At 47.4% G+C, this 14,488-nt stretch overlaps 1 protein-coding gene across 1 annotated transcript in view; it reads left to right on the forward strand.

The window, feature by feature from the left end:
* The first annotated feature begins 2,559 nt into the window (after positions 1-2,559).
* The window catches only part of pde4a (phosphodiesterase 4A, cAMP-specific), a 61,503-nt gene continuing 49,574 nt past the window's right edge, over positions 2,560-14,488 (forward strand). The window contains exons 1-2 of the mRNA XM_061845284.1: positions 2,560-2,898; positions 5,432-5,724. Of these exons, the coding sequence (XP_061701268.1) occupies positions 2,815-2,898; positions 5,432-5,724 (377 nt within the window). The 5' untranslated portion in view covers positions 2,560-2,814. The remainder of the gene's footprint in view (positions 2,899-5,431; positions 5,725-14,488) is intronic.

Genomic DNA, 14,488 nt, shown 5'->3' on the forward strand with positions numbered 1-14,488 from the left:
ATTGCTTGTGGGACAATATGGCGAGAGTTCAAGTCAGGGGTTAAGACAATGCGGCTGTCTTATTGGCTATTATTGTACAAGTAATTGACAGGTCGGGAAGGTCCATTGCGCCCGATGACTGCTAATACATACTCAGCTGTTTAAGCCACACCTCCAAATTGAAAAGTGAAATAGCTAAAAACAGTTTACGCAAATTCTCCACAAGTCACGATGATGTCATTCTCAGTCTTGGCACATTTTCAGCAGTTATCTTCAACCATACAAATCTCTGCCAAAAAAATGCCCAAAGTGTCCTTATTGTTGGTATGCGTAGCTCATTTAAATCCGGGTGCACATGCAGACAATGGCAATGTGAATATTTAATTCCGTCTCCTCTGGCACAGATGGCATCCATTTCCCGGATTCTCGACATTCCCCGTCACGATGAGCATCCGAAGCGACCGCCCCGAAGGCTAAAATTGCACAAATTGTCCAGTTGAAGCTCGATTCAACATCACACCCTCTTCCCCCTAAAACAAATCTGACATATGAATGTATTATTCACAGCCATGCGAGAAGGTTGAGTGGAGGGCAACTGAACTTGCAGGTCCACTTAAACCCCCCCTCCCAGGACCCCTCGCCCCCCTCCCTCGCCAAAGCTGTGACTCAGATGATTGAGCCGAATCTGGGCGGATATTATTCATAACGTAGCGGGCAGTACGACTCAGCAAATACGGAGGTTGTTTGACATTTCAATTATCGCCGGCCCACGTGAACGCCGCGACGCAAGATGAAGACATTTCGATGGCCCCCGGTGAACGTAATCCTTCAATTCCGGAGGAAATGAGGTCTGCCGGGTCACGTGATGCGTCGGCCTCGCGGACGAAAAACTCTTCCGCCTGAACTTCGGGACAAAGTTTCCGTCAAAGCTCCCGATTGTTCCCCGTAACTTCGACGTAGTTCTGTGTTAACGGTTAAACGTGATGTGCGCGTGTTGAACACGTCGTGTTTTTCAACATATGCTGTTGATGTTGGAATTAAAAAATCGTGTTTATTCTAAAAGCATATTTTTGTAAATTTGCCTGCACAATACACAAACGATTGATCCTCATGTACTTTTTCTTTCCATTGACATCCAAAGAGAAAATGCAAAAACGTCACGTTGTATCGATGCCTCTGCTCGCTGAGAGGGGGGGCGGGGGAAGAAAAAAAATAGAACTAATGATTTAATTTCATATGAGGGGGGGGGAAGGAATGAGAAGAATGAGAGGGGAACAATTCCTCAGAGTGTCGTTTGTTAACTCAGGACATTAATTACAGTATGGAGGCACCAGGGATGTAATGGTCGTTACACGCCACAATGCTCCGTTGTTGCTCTGTGTAGGGTTTGCGGTTTAAAAAAAAAATATGGAAAGATTTATGATCACCTGTCATAGGAGAAGGAGGGACTGAAGTTGTAAACAATGGTTAGCTTATTCCGTGCAGTGAGTGATAGGCAACTTGGAGGATAGACTATCAAGTTACCTAGCATTGCTACCTATTACAATATTTGAAAAAAACAACTTTCAGATGGAGTGTTTTCTGATCATGTGGAAGTAGCGTCAGCGACAACGTTCCCTCTAATTTTTGACGTGTCACAGCAAACACGCTAAACCCCGTGAGCGCCCCCTTTGACCGCTGTGAGCCACATCAGGCGTATGCACTGTGGTCAGATCGCTGTCATCCATTCAAGTGACATGCATCATTACAAGATTCAGATGGCAGCGTTTACGTTACCATCAGAAAATTTTAAGAACATTTTTATTTGTGTTTTTGCAAACTGGCAGCATGTCTCGCTCATTTTTGCTCTACGTTGCCCAGACTGTGTTTCGAACTAAAGCACCAGTGGTGAGTTATGTTTGTAATTATGAGTGTACCCCTTTAAGAGCCGGAGGTGGGCGGTGTCAGGTAAACAAGGAAGTACAGTGTGTGGCATGGTGTGGCCACAGCAGCTTATGAGAGACCGAGTGGTGCCGTGTTTAAAAAAATACTGCGCTGGATCGGTTTTCATGTGCGCTGAGAGTGCGCTACAAGTGCGGAATTGCACAGGTGCGCAGCTTAGATTACATTGGTCAGCGATTTATTAATTGTTGCAACAACAACAAAAAAGCCCACTAGAATATTATTATTGAAGCTAGAGTGAGTCTGTTATGAAATTTCCAGGAGACACAACACAATGTCTGTTGAATTGAAGCTAAAAAAACTGCCAAAAACTGAACAATCCTTGACATTCTATTTATATTTGTCATTATGCCACCACTCTTTCTTATGTGGCGTTGATATCTCGCGGGCGAGTGCATATCACAGCTTTCCCGACCTCTCGTCTCTCCGACATCGAGTTGGCGTTCTTTTACTTGTCCAGCGTGGGACTCCAACCGTGACCTTTTAGTGGCATGAGCAAGACTTGGCCACAGCCAAAAGAGGCGTGGCCACACCACTGCTCTGGGCGGTGACAGTTAATCACCGCTCACAGCTGTTTCACATTGGGACTGTGATTAGACGGGCATTTAAGTTGGAGTTTTTGGCACTGGCTGGTTATTTGCCAGTTTTCGTGAGTTGCATTCACTGACAGTAGGAATCTCCACCACTAGGAATAGTGCCGTGCTGAGTTATCCCCATCCAGCGTTTCTGTGCCACCAGAGTTTAGTCCTGTCTTGGTTTGTGTTTCATAGTCAGGTCCTAGTTCATGTTTCCTAGTTTGTCTCCTAGTCATCAGACCTCGCTGCATGTCTTTTGGATCCTGCCTAGCCTAGCGTTTCTGTACCGCTGCCCTCTCGAACTGCTTACACACCGTGTATGACCTCAGCTTGGAGTAAAACTGCGCCTAACCTCATTCCCTCGTCTCGGAGTCCTGCATTTGGGTCCAGCCCCGCAGCGGAGGTTTGTGACATTCATTTCCATAACCACAGTCCGCAAAGACAAACTCCTGCTGCCCTCATAACGCAATCAATTAATCAATCAAAGGTCACACGTGGCTTTTCGCCCTTGAATAATTCATGTTTCGGACAAGTGTGCGGCTCCCAACTCGGTGCGTGGCGCTTTTCTGCCGCCATTTCACAACGCCAGGTCCAATAAGAACGTTTGTTGTTGTCATTTGTTCAAGGTCATTTTCTGTACTAAATACTCGAAAAGCATGTTGGAACCAGAAATGTCTTCTCTCTTCCAGCCAGGATCGCATCACCTTTTAATCTTAGACTCGTGCTAATTGCTTTCTTTAATATTTAACCTGACCAGGGCTTCACATCCATCCATTTCCTTTGCCGCTTATCCTCACGAGGGTCGCGGGGAGTCCTGGAGCCTTTCGCAGGGAAAGAGACGGGGTACACCCTGAACTGGTTGCCAGCCAATCGCAGGGGACATAGAGACAAACTACAGTCGCACTCACAATCACACCTAGGAGCAATTTAGAGTCTCGTATTAATGTTTCATGTTTTTGGGATGTGGGAGGAAACCGGAGTGCCCGGAGGAAATCCACGCGGGCAGGGCCGGGATCGAACCTGGGTCCTCGTAACTTGTGAGGCCAACACTTTACCAGCTGACCCACATTGTATACATAAAAAATGGCCAGCGGCCATGTTACCCGTCACTGCTGAAATTGACCCGCATTTGGCGGGGTTGGCGACTGTTCGTGTCAAGTCCTGAAACTGCCTATAAAATACTTAATAGCCTTTCCAAACAGTCAAAATAGTATAATAGTTAATTTAGTTTATATATATTAGTGTTTAGTTTATAGTTCGTCCAACCAAACTGAAAACGGTGACCACACGATGCCAACGTAAACCCGATTTCCCATTTTATGACATTCCATCGTCAAGTTTCCACTTTTCCAATCCGGCCAATGTAGTCTGTGTTTTATGTCTTTTATCTTTTGTAATATTTTTGCGCGGCGGCTCAGCTGGTGGAGCATTGGCCTCGCACTTCTGGGGTCCCGGGTTCTGTCCTGGAGTTTGCATGTTCCCCGTGTCTGCGTGGATTTTCCTCCGGGCGCTCCGGTTTCCTCCCGCATCCCAAAAACATGCAACATTAATTGGACACTAAATTGCCCCAAGGTGTGATTGTGAGTGCGAATATTTGTCTCTATGTGACCTGCGATTGGCCGGCAACCGGTTTAGGGTGCGCCTCGCCTATTGCCCGTCGACAGCTGAGATAGGCTCCAGCGCTCCCCGCGACCCTCGTGAGGATAAGCGGCTGAGAAAATGGACGGGTGGATATTTTTACGATAATTACGTCTCAGAGAAGTAGTTCTGTCCCTCTTTATCGAGGAGTGATAATAAAATGCTCGCAAGGCGCGCTGTCGGGTGGCCAGGAAAAAGAAAAAGATACTGCTGTCCTTCATCAAAACGGGTGGATTTTTTTTTTTTTTTACTCTCAAGTGGAATTGAATCAAAAAGCAGAAAAACATGCCAGAAGTGATTTTCTGCAATGCACTTTAGATGTCATGATGTGTGCAAAGCCTCCCGTGCTGACATCATTTGAGCAATTTTATTTATTTTTTGCACTGGAGAAAGAGGTGGTGGGTGCGGGGGTGGGGGGGGGGGGGTAGTTACAACCACAATGGATAAGCACATAAAAGGTTGAGCTGACAAATCATGGAGGAGAACAAGCAAGCAACCAACCACCACGAAGACGGAGAGCGAGAGGGAGGAAGAGAGAGAGAGAGAGAGAGAGGCAGAGCGAGCAAACACTGTCGGAGAACTCCAGCAGTGAGGATGAGGACGAGGGAGTGATGGAACCACACTGAAGAAGAACAACCTCCTTTTTTTTTTTTTTCGGCGTTGGATGCGAAAGAAAGGGGGCGCCCGGGTGGTGTGGAAGAAGTGCAATGTGGCGCTCGCGGAAAGGCTGAAAGCGCGTCCGCGTCTCTCCATGGAGGAATCTCGGGAGGCTTCCCCGCGCCGGCGGGGCGCATCCGGCGGCTGCTCCGCGCCGTAGCTTTGCCGGGAATTTCTTTGGATGAGCAATAACGCCGTAAAGTCCCCCCCTCCTCCACCCCCACGCCCCTCAATCTCGGCGATCGTCTGGCAATAAGCAAGCAATACAGGTCGTCCTCGAACACCGATCCCGCCTGGCGCGCCATGAAACAAGAGGAGGCGTTAAAGTTCAGGAGAAGCGGCACCTCCTCCTCCTCCTCCTCACCTGAATTCTGGAGCCGCGGAGATGTGACAGTCTGAAACGGCAACTAAGTGACCGCCATGAGATCCATTCTGATTTTGGGAAGCACTGTGATTTATTATTATGATGATTATTATTATTCTGTAGTCGTGTGTGGACTTTGCGCTCAAGTGCAGCGACTATGAGACACAGAAAAGAGCCATATTAGCCACGCGTTCAGTCCCCCGAATCAATTCTTCTCCTGCTCTTGTTTCCTTTACTTTTCATATTTATTTTTAATTTTTCTTGCACTATGATGGAGGGGCCCGCGCCGTGCTCCAAGAAGAGCCTGTCCCTCTCGCTGCCGGTGCCCCGCGAAGGGCAGGCGACCCTGAAGCCCCCGCAGCACCTCTGGAGGCAGCCGCGCACCCCCATCAAGATCAAGCACCGCGGCTACTCCGACACCGACCGCCGCCACCACCAGCGGCACATGGAGCGCTCGGACGCCGTGGACACCGGCGACCGGCCCGGCCTCAATAAGTCGCGCATGTCCTGGCCCTCGTCCTTCCACGGCACCACGCACGCGTCCATCGGGAACTGCGTCGGCAATAGACGGTAAGAGAGAGGCAGCGGGGTGAAGGATGGATGGATGGATGGAAGTGTGTGTGTGGGGGGGGCTTTGCCTCGCAAAATGTCCCAATAATAGCCCACCACAGCCCAGCAGGCGTTTGCGTAAAAGTGCCGAGCGAAAGGAAACGAAGGGGGTGGAAAAAAGGAGGACAGAAGAGGGGGTGGGTGGACTAGCTTGCTTTCTTTTTTTTTTTTTCTCGGAATATGTAAATAACACAGTGATCCTGCAGGGTTTTTAGCTGACGTAAGGCAGCGGGACGCGTGGGTTTATCGTTCCTATGATTTCATTTTATCATGATCATGTTTTTGGTTTGGGGTGGTGTGGGACTGTTGATGCGTAATAGTGTCTGGTGAGATCCGCCCACTCAAGAAAGCTGCACAAAAAAAAAAAAAAATCACTTGCAGGCACTGAGAACAATATCATTTACTACGCTATTTACAAATCCATTTTTGTTAAATTTGCGTGTGGAACCTTTACTGGGGGGAAAAAAATTCACCTATTTGCGGTGTTTGTTGCGTTTTGAAACACCCTAAGAGGCAAATGAATGGGAATGTAGTAGACTAATTCAGTATTTCCAAACAGCTATTGAGTCAGGAAACATATTTTACATTTAAAAAAAAATGTCACATCATCATCACGAAGATAAAATTGCCAGAAAAAGTGAATCTACGGGTTAATCTTGTGCCCTCTACTTCTGCCATCTAGTGGAAAAACATTTAATTGTTTTGCCTGCCACTTTGACACCATGTTGGTAGGTGACTCAAAGATATATGATTTATTGTGAATAAATCATTTTCGTACCTATTAAAGTGGAAGTAATTTCTCACGGCCTTGCCATGTTTTATGCTCTTTCTCCATCTCAATAGAACGGCAGTCGGTTGGTATCGAGAAAGTATATTGAACTGATACATCGTGACTAAGAGACGAGCTCTGTATGTCTCGGAGGAGCCAGTTTTAGCCTGGGTTGTTAGTGGAAGTTGCACAGAGTCTTCATTGCAAGTTCTTGTACATGTGAATTTCCTGAATTTCAAATCCTTTGTATGCTTTTCGTTACTAAGACCGATGCTGTAAGATGTGTTGGAAAGTGTTTTTGTGGTGTATTTCACAGTTCTGCGGTTCTCTGTTCGAATCTCAACTTCTTTGTGGCGTTCGCCCCGCGGTCCATCCAGATCGTAGCTAGAACATGTGCGCGGCTTTCCTACATCCCAATAAGTTCCAGTTCCTATTCTTCGGTGTCATCACACTTTTTCGTGACTACGAGACAAGCTCTGTATGTGTGGGAGGAGCCAATTTTAGCCTGGGTTGTTAGCGGAAGTTGCAGAGAGTCTTCGCAAGTTCTTGTACATGTGAATTTCCTGAATTTCAAATCCTTTGTATGCTTTTCGTTACTAAGACCGATGCTGTAAGATGTGTTGGAAAGTGTTTTTGTGTGAATCTCAACTTCTTTGTGGCGTTCGCCCCGCGGTCCATCCAGATCGTAGCTTGAACATGTGCGCGGCTTTCCTACGTCGCAATAACTTCCAGTTCCTATTCTACGGTTGTCATCACACGCTTTCCATTTTCCCGCATCGCTGGTGCGCTCTTGTTGCAAGAAAAATTGAACTTTTTTTTTTTCTTCTCTCGAATCGTCGGAGTGAAATTTCCCAGGGGTCTGGAAGGTCGGCGTCCGCCCCTGAACGGTTTCCGGTGGCGTTCCAAACCGGCCGGAACGGACCCCCGGGTACGGCAAAGCCACGTGACAGTGTTAAGCGAGCTGGAGCCGGACTGTCACGCCAATGCTTTCATTCTGGCGTCCGAGGGTGACACGGTGGCTGCTTTCGCTACAGAGACGACGGGCGAATAACGCCCCCCCCCCACCCCCCCACCCCAAGAAAACGAAAACTGTGTCAGCTTGCAAAACACACTGAGATGGAATTGCACTCCGCATGTTAATCAAGTCGATTAAATTAACTGCGTTTTGTCCAAGTGTGAGTCACGGAACAATGCAGTTCTGCAGTTTTTTTATTTGATGGGATTATTTGGCGCTCACACGATTTATCCTCTTGAACGTGGCGGCCGCTGCTTTTTTTTTTGGGGGGGGGGCAAACCTGTTGTGCGAGGTCAACTCTCGAAGCTGGCGCGCTCGCACCTTTTAGGCTTGTCGGTTAATGTGACGCGACCCTTTAAAAGCGTGCGCTTTTGTTCCTCCTCCTCTTTTGATGGATCGTCCAATAAAGCCAGTAGCTCGTAGTAAAGCGCTTTACAAGTGCCGAAATGGACTGTCGCTAAGTCCAGTTCTGACAGTGTGTCAGACATCCAGTAGTCCCCAGGTGACCGTTCGTGCTTTTTAGTTTAGCGCGCTGCCAACGTTAAAGGAGCTGTTTTATCTTCTCCAGTCTGTATTTACAGTCCCTGCGTGACTGCTCTTATTAAGTGTACGCGTAGTACCTGGAATTCCAAGTGGCCCGACTTCTGAGGCGTGTTTCACGTACCGGACACTGCTCGGAGGAAGTGGGCGGGCGGTGGGGGACGGACATCAGTCATGATGCACTTTTAGATGTTTATCAAACAGGACTAGCTGGCCAAACCCATGAACAGAAAATGAGAACACTCACGAGGAGGAAGGGGGAGACGGTCACACCCACCGAAACGACGGTGGCTTGCAATCGAAACAATTGATTTGATATCGAGCTCGTGCACCCACGTCACCGAAGTCACGTGACTGGCCGGAAGTGCCGGTCGAGCAAACCGTTCTTCATTGGTAAGTCGGTTGGAGACGGCACGAAAATACGATTTATAGCGCAACTCCCAGAGTTTTGCGCGCAAATCTAAATTCAGACTTGCCTATAGAGCTCGTGGACCTACGTCATAAAATCACGTGACTTTTGTTTACCTCGCCATACTGCCGGTCTAGCAAAGCATTAATCAATGCTAAGTCGGTTGGAGACGACACGAAAATGTTTTATAGCACGACGCCCAGAGTCTTGTCCGATACCGTTAAACATTTAGAAGGTGATAAGAAATGAAGGTACGTGGAAAAATTAGATAACATCGGCATAGAGGACCCATGTTTAATGCCGAAGTCGATGTTTTCGCCGATAAGAAATTGGACTGTTAACCCGTTTCCGCTTGTCTTGGACAACTGGATCTACACATGAATCTGGTGAGGAAGTCGTCGAGATTTACACGGAAGAGTTTGAAAGCGTAGAAAAGTCTGGACGCGTACAAATACTTCGTTGCTGGAGCCGTTCTCAATCAAGAATAAATCCCACATACTGATGGAGCCACTCAGATTTTTTCAGTGCAAATACCAATATTTTAATAAATGACCCCTGGTTTTACACAAACTCGCATTCATTAACTATCGTTGAAAAAAAAGAATAAGACAGCGAGTCGGCTCCTCCGTACACGCAAGCGTGTTGCGGCCACACAAACTTTTGTAAACTTCTCTGTGACGAACGTTTTCTTAAAAAATATGCATTGTTCTCAAATGAGTCCAATGCATATTAAAAAAAAAAAAAAGAAAAGAAACCGCCGGGATAGGCTTCTGCCCCGTACACGGAAGTGTGTTGCGGCCACACGTTAACCCACGTAAACGTCTGTGTGACCGACGGTTTATTTTCTTTTTTTAATATACACATTGGACTCATTTGAGAAGAATGCATATTAAAACAAAACAAAACAAAAAATCATCTGTCGGGAAAGGTTTAACAAAGTTTAACGTGTGGCCACAACACGCTTCCGTGTACGGCGGAGACGACTCCCTGTTGCAATGTTCTTAAATGAGCCAACTTGGCATTATAGATACTTCTTGGTAATTTGAGATTGAGAAGAATAATTCCTACCTGAAATGAAATGATTGCTACACAGGCGTCTATTTGGTCAAGCACCATCCATCACGTTTAATTGCCGAAATCCATCGATATTTTCTGGTCTTTTCAGCTGGTATTCCGTAGAATGACCTCTTTGAATATCGGTCTCGTCTGTTTTGACAAGCAACCGCACAGCAAGTCTCGGGTATTGGAAATATTTTCCTCCGGTTCGATGTCTCCCGCAGTGTCGTGCAGCTTTGTTTGACCTGCAATATGGCGCCGTGAAAACGGTGACGTCACGTGCACGAGCTCGATACAGTAGGAGTAAATTCTAAGTGCCACTGGATGTCCAAGCCAAAAGTTCCAAGAGTGCCAGAAGAATGAAAGTGTAAGAACCCGGCCTCAAATCCCGTAAAGTCCAGATAGTAGGTCGGGTGATCCGGAAAGCAGTTGCAAATATAGCATAGAGAAAATAGATACTAGCTATGAAAATAGACACTGCCTTTGTTTACATTCCGACGGCGCGCTCCGTTCCTCTGAACCAGCCTGATCGTTAGCCCGATATCAAATCCCCCGCGAGTAAGGCCGGAGGGTCTCAAAAGGGCCGTGAGGGTCTGCCTTTTTCCGGATTTCCCCGCGACGTCGCTCGGGTCAGGCCCCCGGCAGGAGGGAGATTGAAGAAGAGGCCGATTTTTGCGTCGCCGTCCCCGGGACTGGTTGACTGGGGGGTCCAATCTCCCGTCCGCCGGGACCGAGCGCCCGTCTTTCTCCTCGTGTGGGCGGCACACGCGGTGAGAGAGACGGAGATAATTTGATTCCTACAAGCGCATTAAACCGGCTCGGGTTTTCGTGTGTTTGTGTGGGTGTTTGTGTTGCAGCAATGGAGGCTGGCTGGTAGCTGAACGTTGCAGTGGGAAGAGTCAGTGTGTGCGTTTGCGTTTCCGAGTGGGCCGCACACAAGTCAGCGTCTGACCCCTCGGCCCGTGTGGACTGCCATGCGCCTTGTTTTTATCTTTTTTTTTTTTTTTTTTAATGTCCATATCGGTGCGAGGCCAGAGGGATTTTCGTCATGTTTAAGCGGCGCTCATTTTTTTTTTCCTGCGCATATCGCAACGAGCGTCCACGCTGCCTCTTCGCTCACGTCCTCAGAGCGCCGGGAGCCGGATGCTTCATCTCGCCCCGTCACTTTATCGGGCGGCTCTGCCCGCGTCGCTCGAGGCGAGCCGGACGGAGAAGCGGCGCCGCGCGAGTCTGCCGGCAATTCTGTTCCGACGGCGCCGGGCCTGCGGGGGAATACGCGGTGGCACGTCGGAGATGTGGCGGCAGACGGGCAGGGGAGAGAAAATAAAAAGGACAGTTCCGATCTCGGAAGCAGGTTTCGTTGGGCGCTAACGCATCTGTGCGGAGGCGTTTTTACTGGGGGGGCCACTTAATTCACTGCCAGGCCTTCATATAAGAGCAGGAAAACAACAGGTATTCTCAGCAATCGTAATACTTTGAGGCATTGTTAGCATTTTTCGGCTCCAGAATGCTGTCGCCATGTCAAGAAAACGCCAAATCAAAATTGATTTAACAAAGCAAACCAACAAACAAACAAAGCACTTTCTGTTAAAAGCGTGCTTGTGTACGTTTTCACGTTATTTTCTATTTCAGACAAAAATGACAACATTAAGACGAAAAGAAAAGACTTTTTTTTGTCTTTTCAATCTCATTTTTTTCCTGCCATGTTTGGGAAAAAAATTTACATTTGCGAATGTGTTGAAGTAAAAGTACAAATTTAATTTCATAAATGTAGTAGATTAAAAGTGAAACTTTAAAGAAGTTCCATACAGATAATTACTGTAATTATGTATTTAGTAGGGCGGCGCAGTAGATCAGCCGGTAAAGCTTCATAATTCTGAGGACCTGGGTTCGATCCCGGCCCCGCCTGTGTGGCGTTTGCATGTTCTCCCCGTGCCTGCGTGGGTTTTCTCCGGGTATCCGGTTTCCTCCCACATCCCAAAAACATGCAACATTAATTGGACACTTGAAATTGCCCCTAGGTGTGATTGCGAGTGCGAGCGTAGTCTGTCTCAATGTGCCCCGCAATTGGCTGGCGACCAGTTTAGGGTGTACCCCGTCTCCTGCCTGTTTGAAAGCTGGAATAGACTCCAGACTCGTGAGGATAAGCGGTGAATAAAATGGATGGATGGATGTCTTTAGTACTGCTTCAGTGGAGGTTATTGATTGCTGCGTTCCAAGTTGTGTACGAATTTGGGTTACATCGCCACCGTGGGAGCAGTGAAGTATTTAATGCACTTGGGCGGAAATGCCATTTTTTTTTTTGGGGAATCCATCCATCCATCTTCTCTATCGCTTATCCACACGGCGGTTCTGGAGCTTATCCCAGCTACCTTTGGGTGAGAGGAGGGGTACACCCCGAGCTGGTTTGCCGGCCAACCGCAGGGCGCATAGAAACAAACAACCAGGAAAGTATTTGTTCTCAGATTTGCGGGCTGCCGAACGACCCGCTCAATCACTCGCTTTGGGTCGGCCGAGACCTCATTTGGAGCTCGAGAGAATCAATCTGCTTGAAAGGCGCTGATGGAATGGTTTGGGTCAAGGTTGAGGCCAAAACGACGTCGAGAACGACGTGGCAAACAACAAGTGGGATGGCGTGGCGAGCCCCCCCCCATCCTCCTGCAAGTCTTCCCCCCTCCGGCGTCTTTTGTTCCACACTCTCTCCAGAATATGCTAATAGAAGCGCATCAGTCAGCGTGCCCCGTGGCCTCGGCGCTGCGGGAACTTCCAAAGGCGAACCTCAATGACTGACGGCGAACACGTCTTTCCCCCTGCCATTCTGTTGCCATGGTTACCCCCTTTCTTCCCCCGCACTTGTAGAATAGATCTCGTTTAGGCCCCAAAAATAGGCGACGGCTCGGAAGGTTCTGCGGGATCATCCGTCAACAGTCGGAACTTTGCCTTCACATAATGGCGAAAAAAGTAAATATGAAGAGGAATAATTCCCACCAGGTCTTACCGGGTGACATACGCTTGCTTCAAGGGGACGTATTGTATACTTTTTTTTTGTTTTTTTGAGGGATATAAATCCGTTCCCACGTGCCTTAATCATGCTATCATCAAAGTACTCCAATGATCAAGAATTATTGTCGATTTAACAATGTTAGCATTTTTAGCGTAGCGTTTTACCTCAAAGTTAGCGCGTTTTCCATCAGCATTTTTAAAAAAAATTGACATTTCAGGTGAAAATATTGTCGCGTACGTGACTCGGATTCTTTTTTATGTAAAGGAAAACTGTTTCCGTCTGCAGAAAGAATCACTCCCCTTTTATTCATTCATAGAAAAGATCCCATCTTGGCTGCAGGAGCATAGCATGCAAAAACGCGAATGATAAAATAAAATAAAAAAAACTTCTTCGACAGACTATGCATTTTTTTCCGTGATCTAAAACAGCTGTGAAGTGAAAAACGACTAATATTAATACAACTCACTACTGCCCCCAAGTGGCTGATGTGCACGGCCCAGAAGGAGCAACACAATGTCCATTGAATTGCGGCAAAAAATGTGTAAAACTATTGTTTTTATTCCATTTAATTGTCATTGTTTTTATAAATTAATAATAATAGTGGTGCTTTTCTTATTTAAAAAAAAAACCAGCTAAAAATATTGTGGTTGCGATGGATTAATTTCATTTGCATTCATTCCTACGGGGAGCGATGCTTTGAGATCCTCGCGTTTTGGGTCAAGGCGCCGCTGTGTTCGGAAATGGGCAGACCCAAGTATTTGTGGCCAAACAAAATGGACCACTTTAATAACAGCGCCGAGGCGCTCCTCGCACCCTTTTCAGTCTCTCCAGTAAGGTCGCTCCTTGCCTACCTCGCAGGCCAGCTGCCATCATCATTTAGCTCATAACGAGCTACAGTTAATTAGCACGAGCATGGCATTTCGGTGTTGATTTATACTTTAATCGACGCCGAGGAGCACGAGTCTCACTGAGAGAGCGTTCAGGAAAACCGCCCCGACAAATACAACTCATTTGTGACCGCGCGACCATCTGTCGACGGCGCTCTGCGCTAATTGGCTTCCGGAAGGCCCGGAATTTCGGCGCTCTGACACACGGCGGAGACGTCAGGTGCCAGAGCGTGTTTGTTTGCCGACAGGAGAGGCGCGCGCCTGACGTCCAAGGTCCGCCTTTTGTGTTTGCGCCGGGCCGCTTGAGCCCGTTTCGCCTCGGATGTCACGCGTGACCGCTCAGGCGGTGGCGCTGAATCTGTAACGCTCCAGTGTGCTCCTGGCGCCTTCCAGAAAACACCAGCGGTGGGATGTAACCAAGTGCAAATCCCTCATTATTGCAGAAACCATATTTATATCTGTATTTGGATATTTCTTAAAATGTATTATTATTCAAATTCTATTTCATTTTAAACTCGACATTAAAAAAAAAAAAATTCTGCTCCGGAGTTTGTTGAAATAGGCTACTTACTTTTTACAACTTTTGAAAATACACACCGTGTACAACTAACTGAAGAATGATCATTTTCCGTATTAGTATTTTTAAACTGTAGTAAACAGATATGGTATATACAGAGTCAGGAACCTGCGGTGTGGGGGGGGACCCAAATGCAGGACTTCGAGGCAGAGGCATAATGTTCATTGTGGTTAATTCGGGAAGCGGGGTCATACACGGGGTGTAGCAGTCCAACAAAACAGAGGCACAGAAATGCTCGGCTAGGCGGGATCCAAAAGACAAATGGGCACAGAATCGCTGTGACTAGGGTTATTCTAACTTACACGGAGAAGCGGAGAGTCCCACAGGCAGTGAATGCAACTCACTAACGCGAGCCAACGAACTGGCAAATGCCAGTGACAAAAACTTGGACTTAAAATCCTGTCTAATCTGGCCATGCTCCTCTCGGCAGTGGCCAAGCCTTGCTCACAGTACATGTAAGAATGTATA

The sequence above is a fragment of the Syngnathoides biaculeatus genome, chromosome 16 (genome assembly GCF_019802595.1).
Source record: "Syngnathoides biaculeatus isolate LvHL_M chromosome 16, ASM1980259v1, whole genome shotgun sequence".
Taxonomy (NCBI): domain Eukaryota; kingdom Metazoa; phylum Chordata; class Actinopteri; order Syngnathiformes; family Syngnathidae; genus Syngnathoides; species Syngnathoides biaculeatus.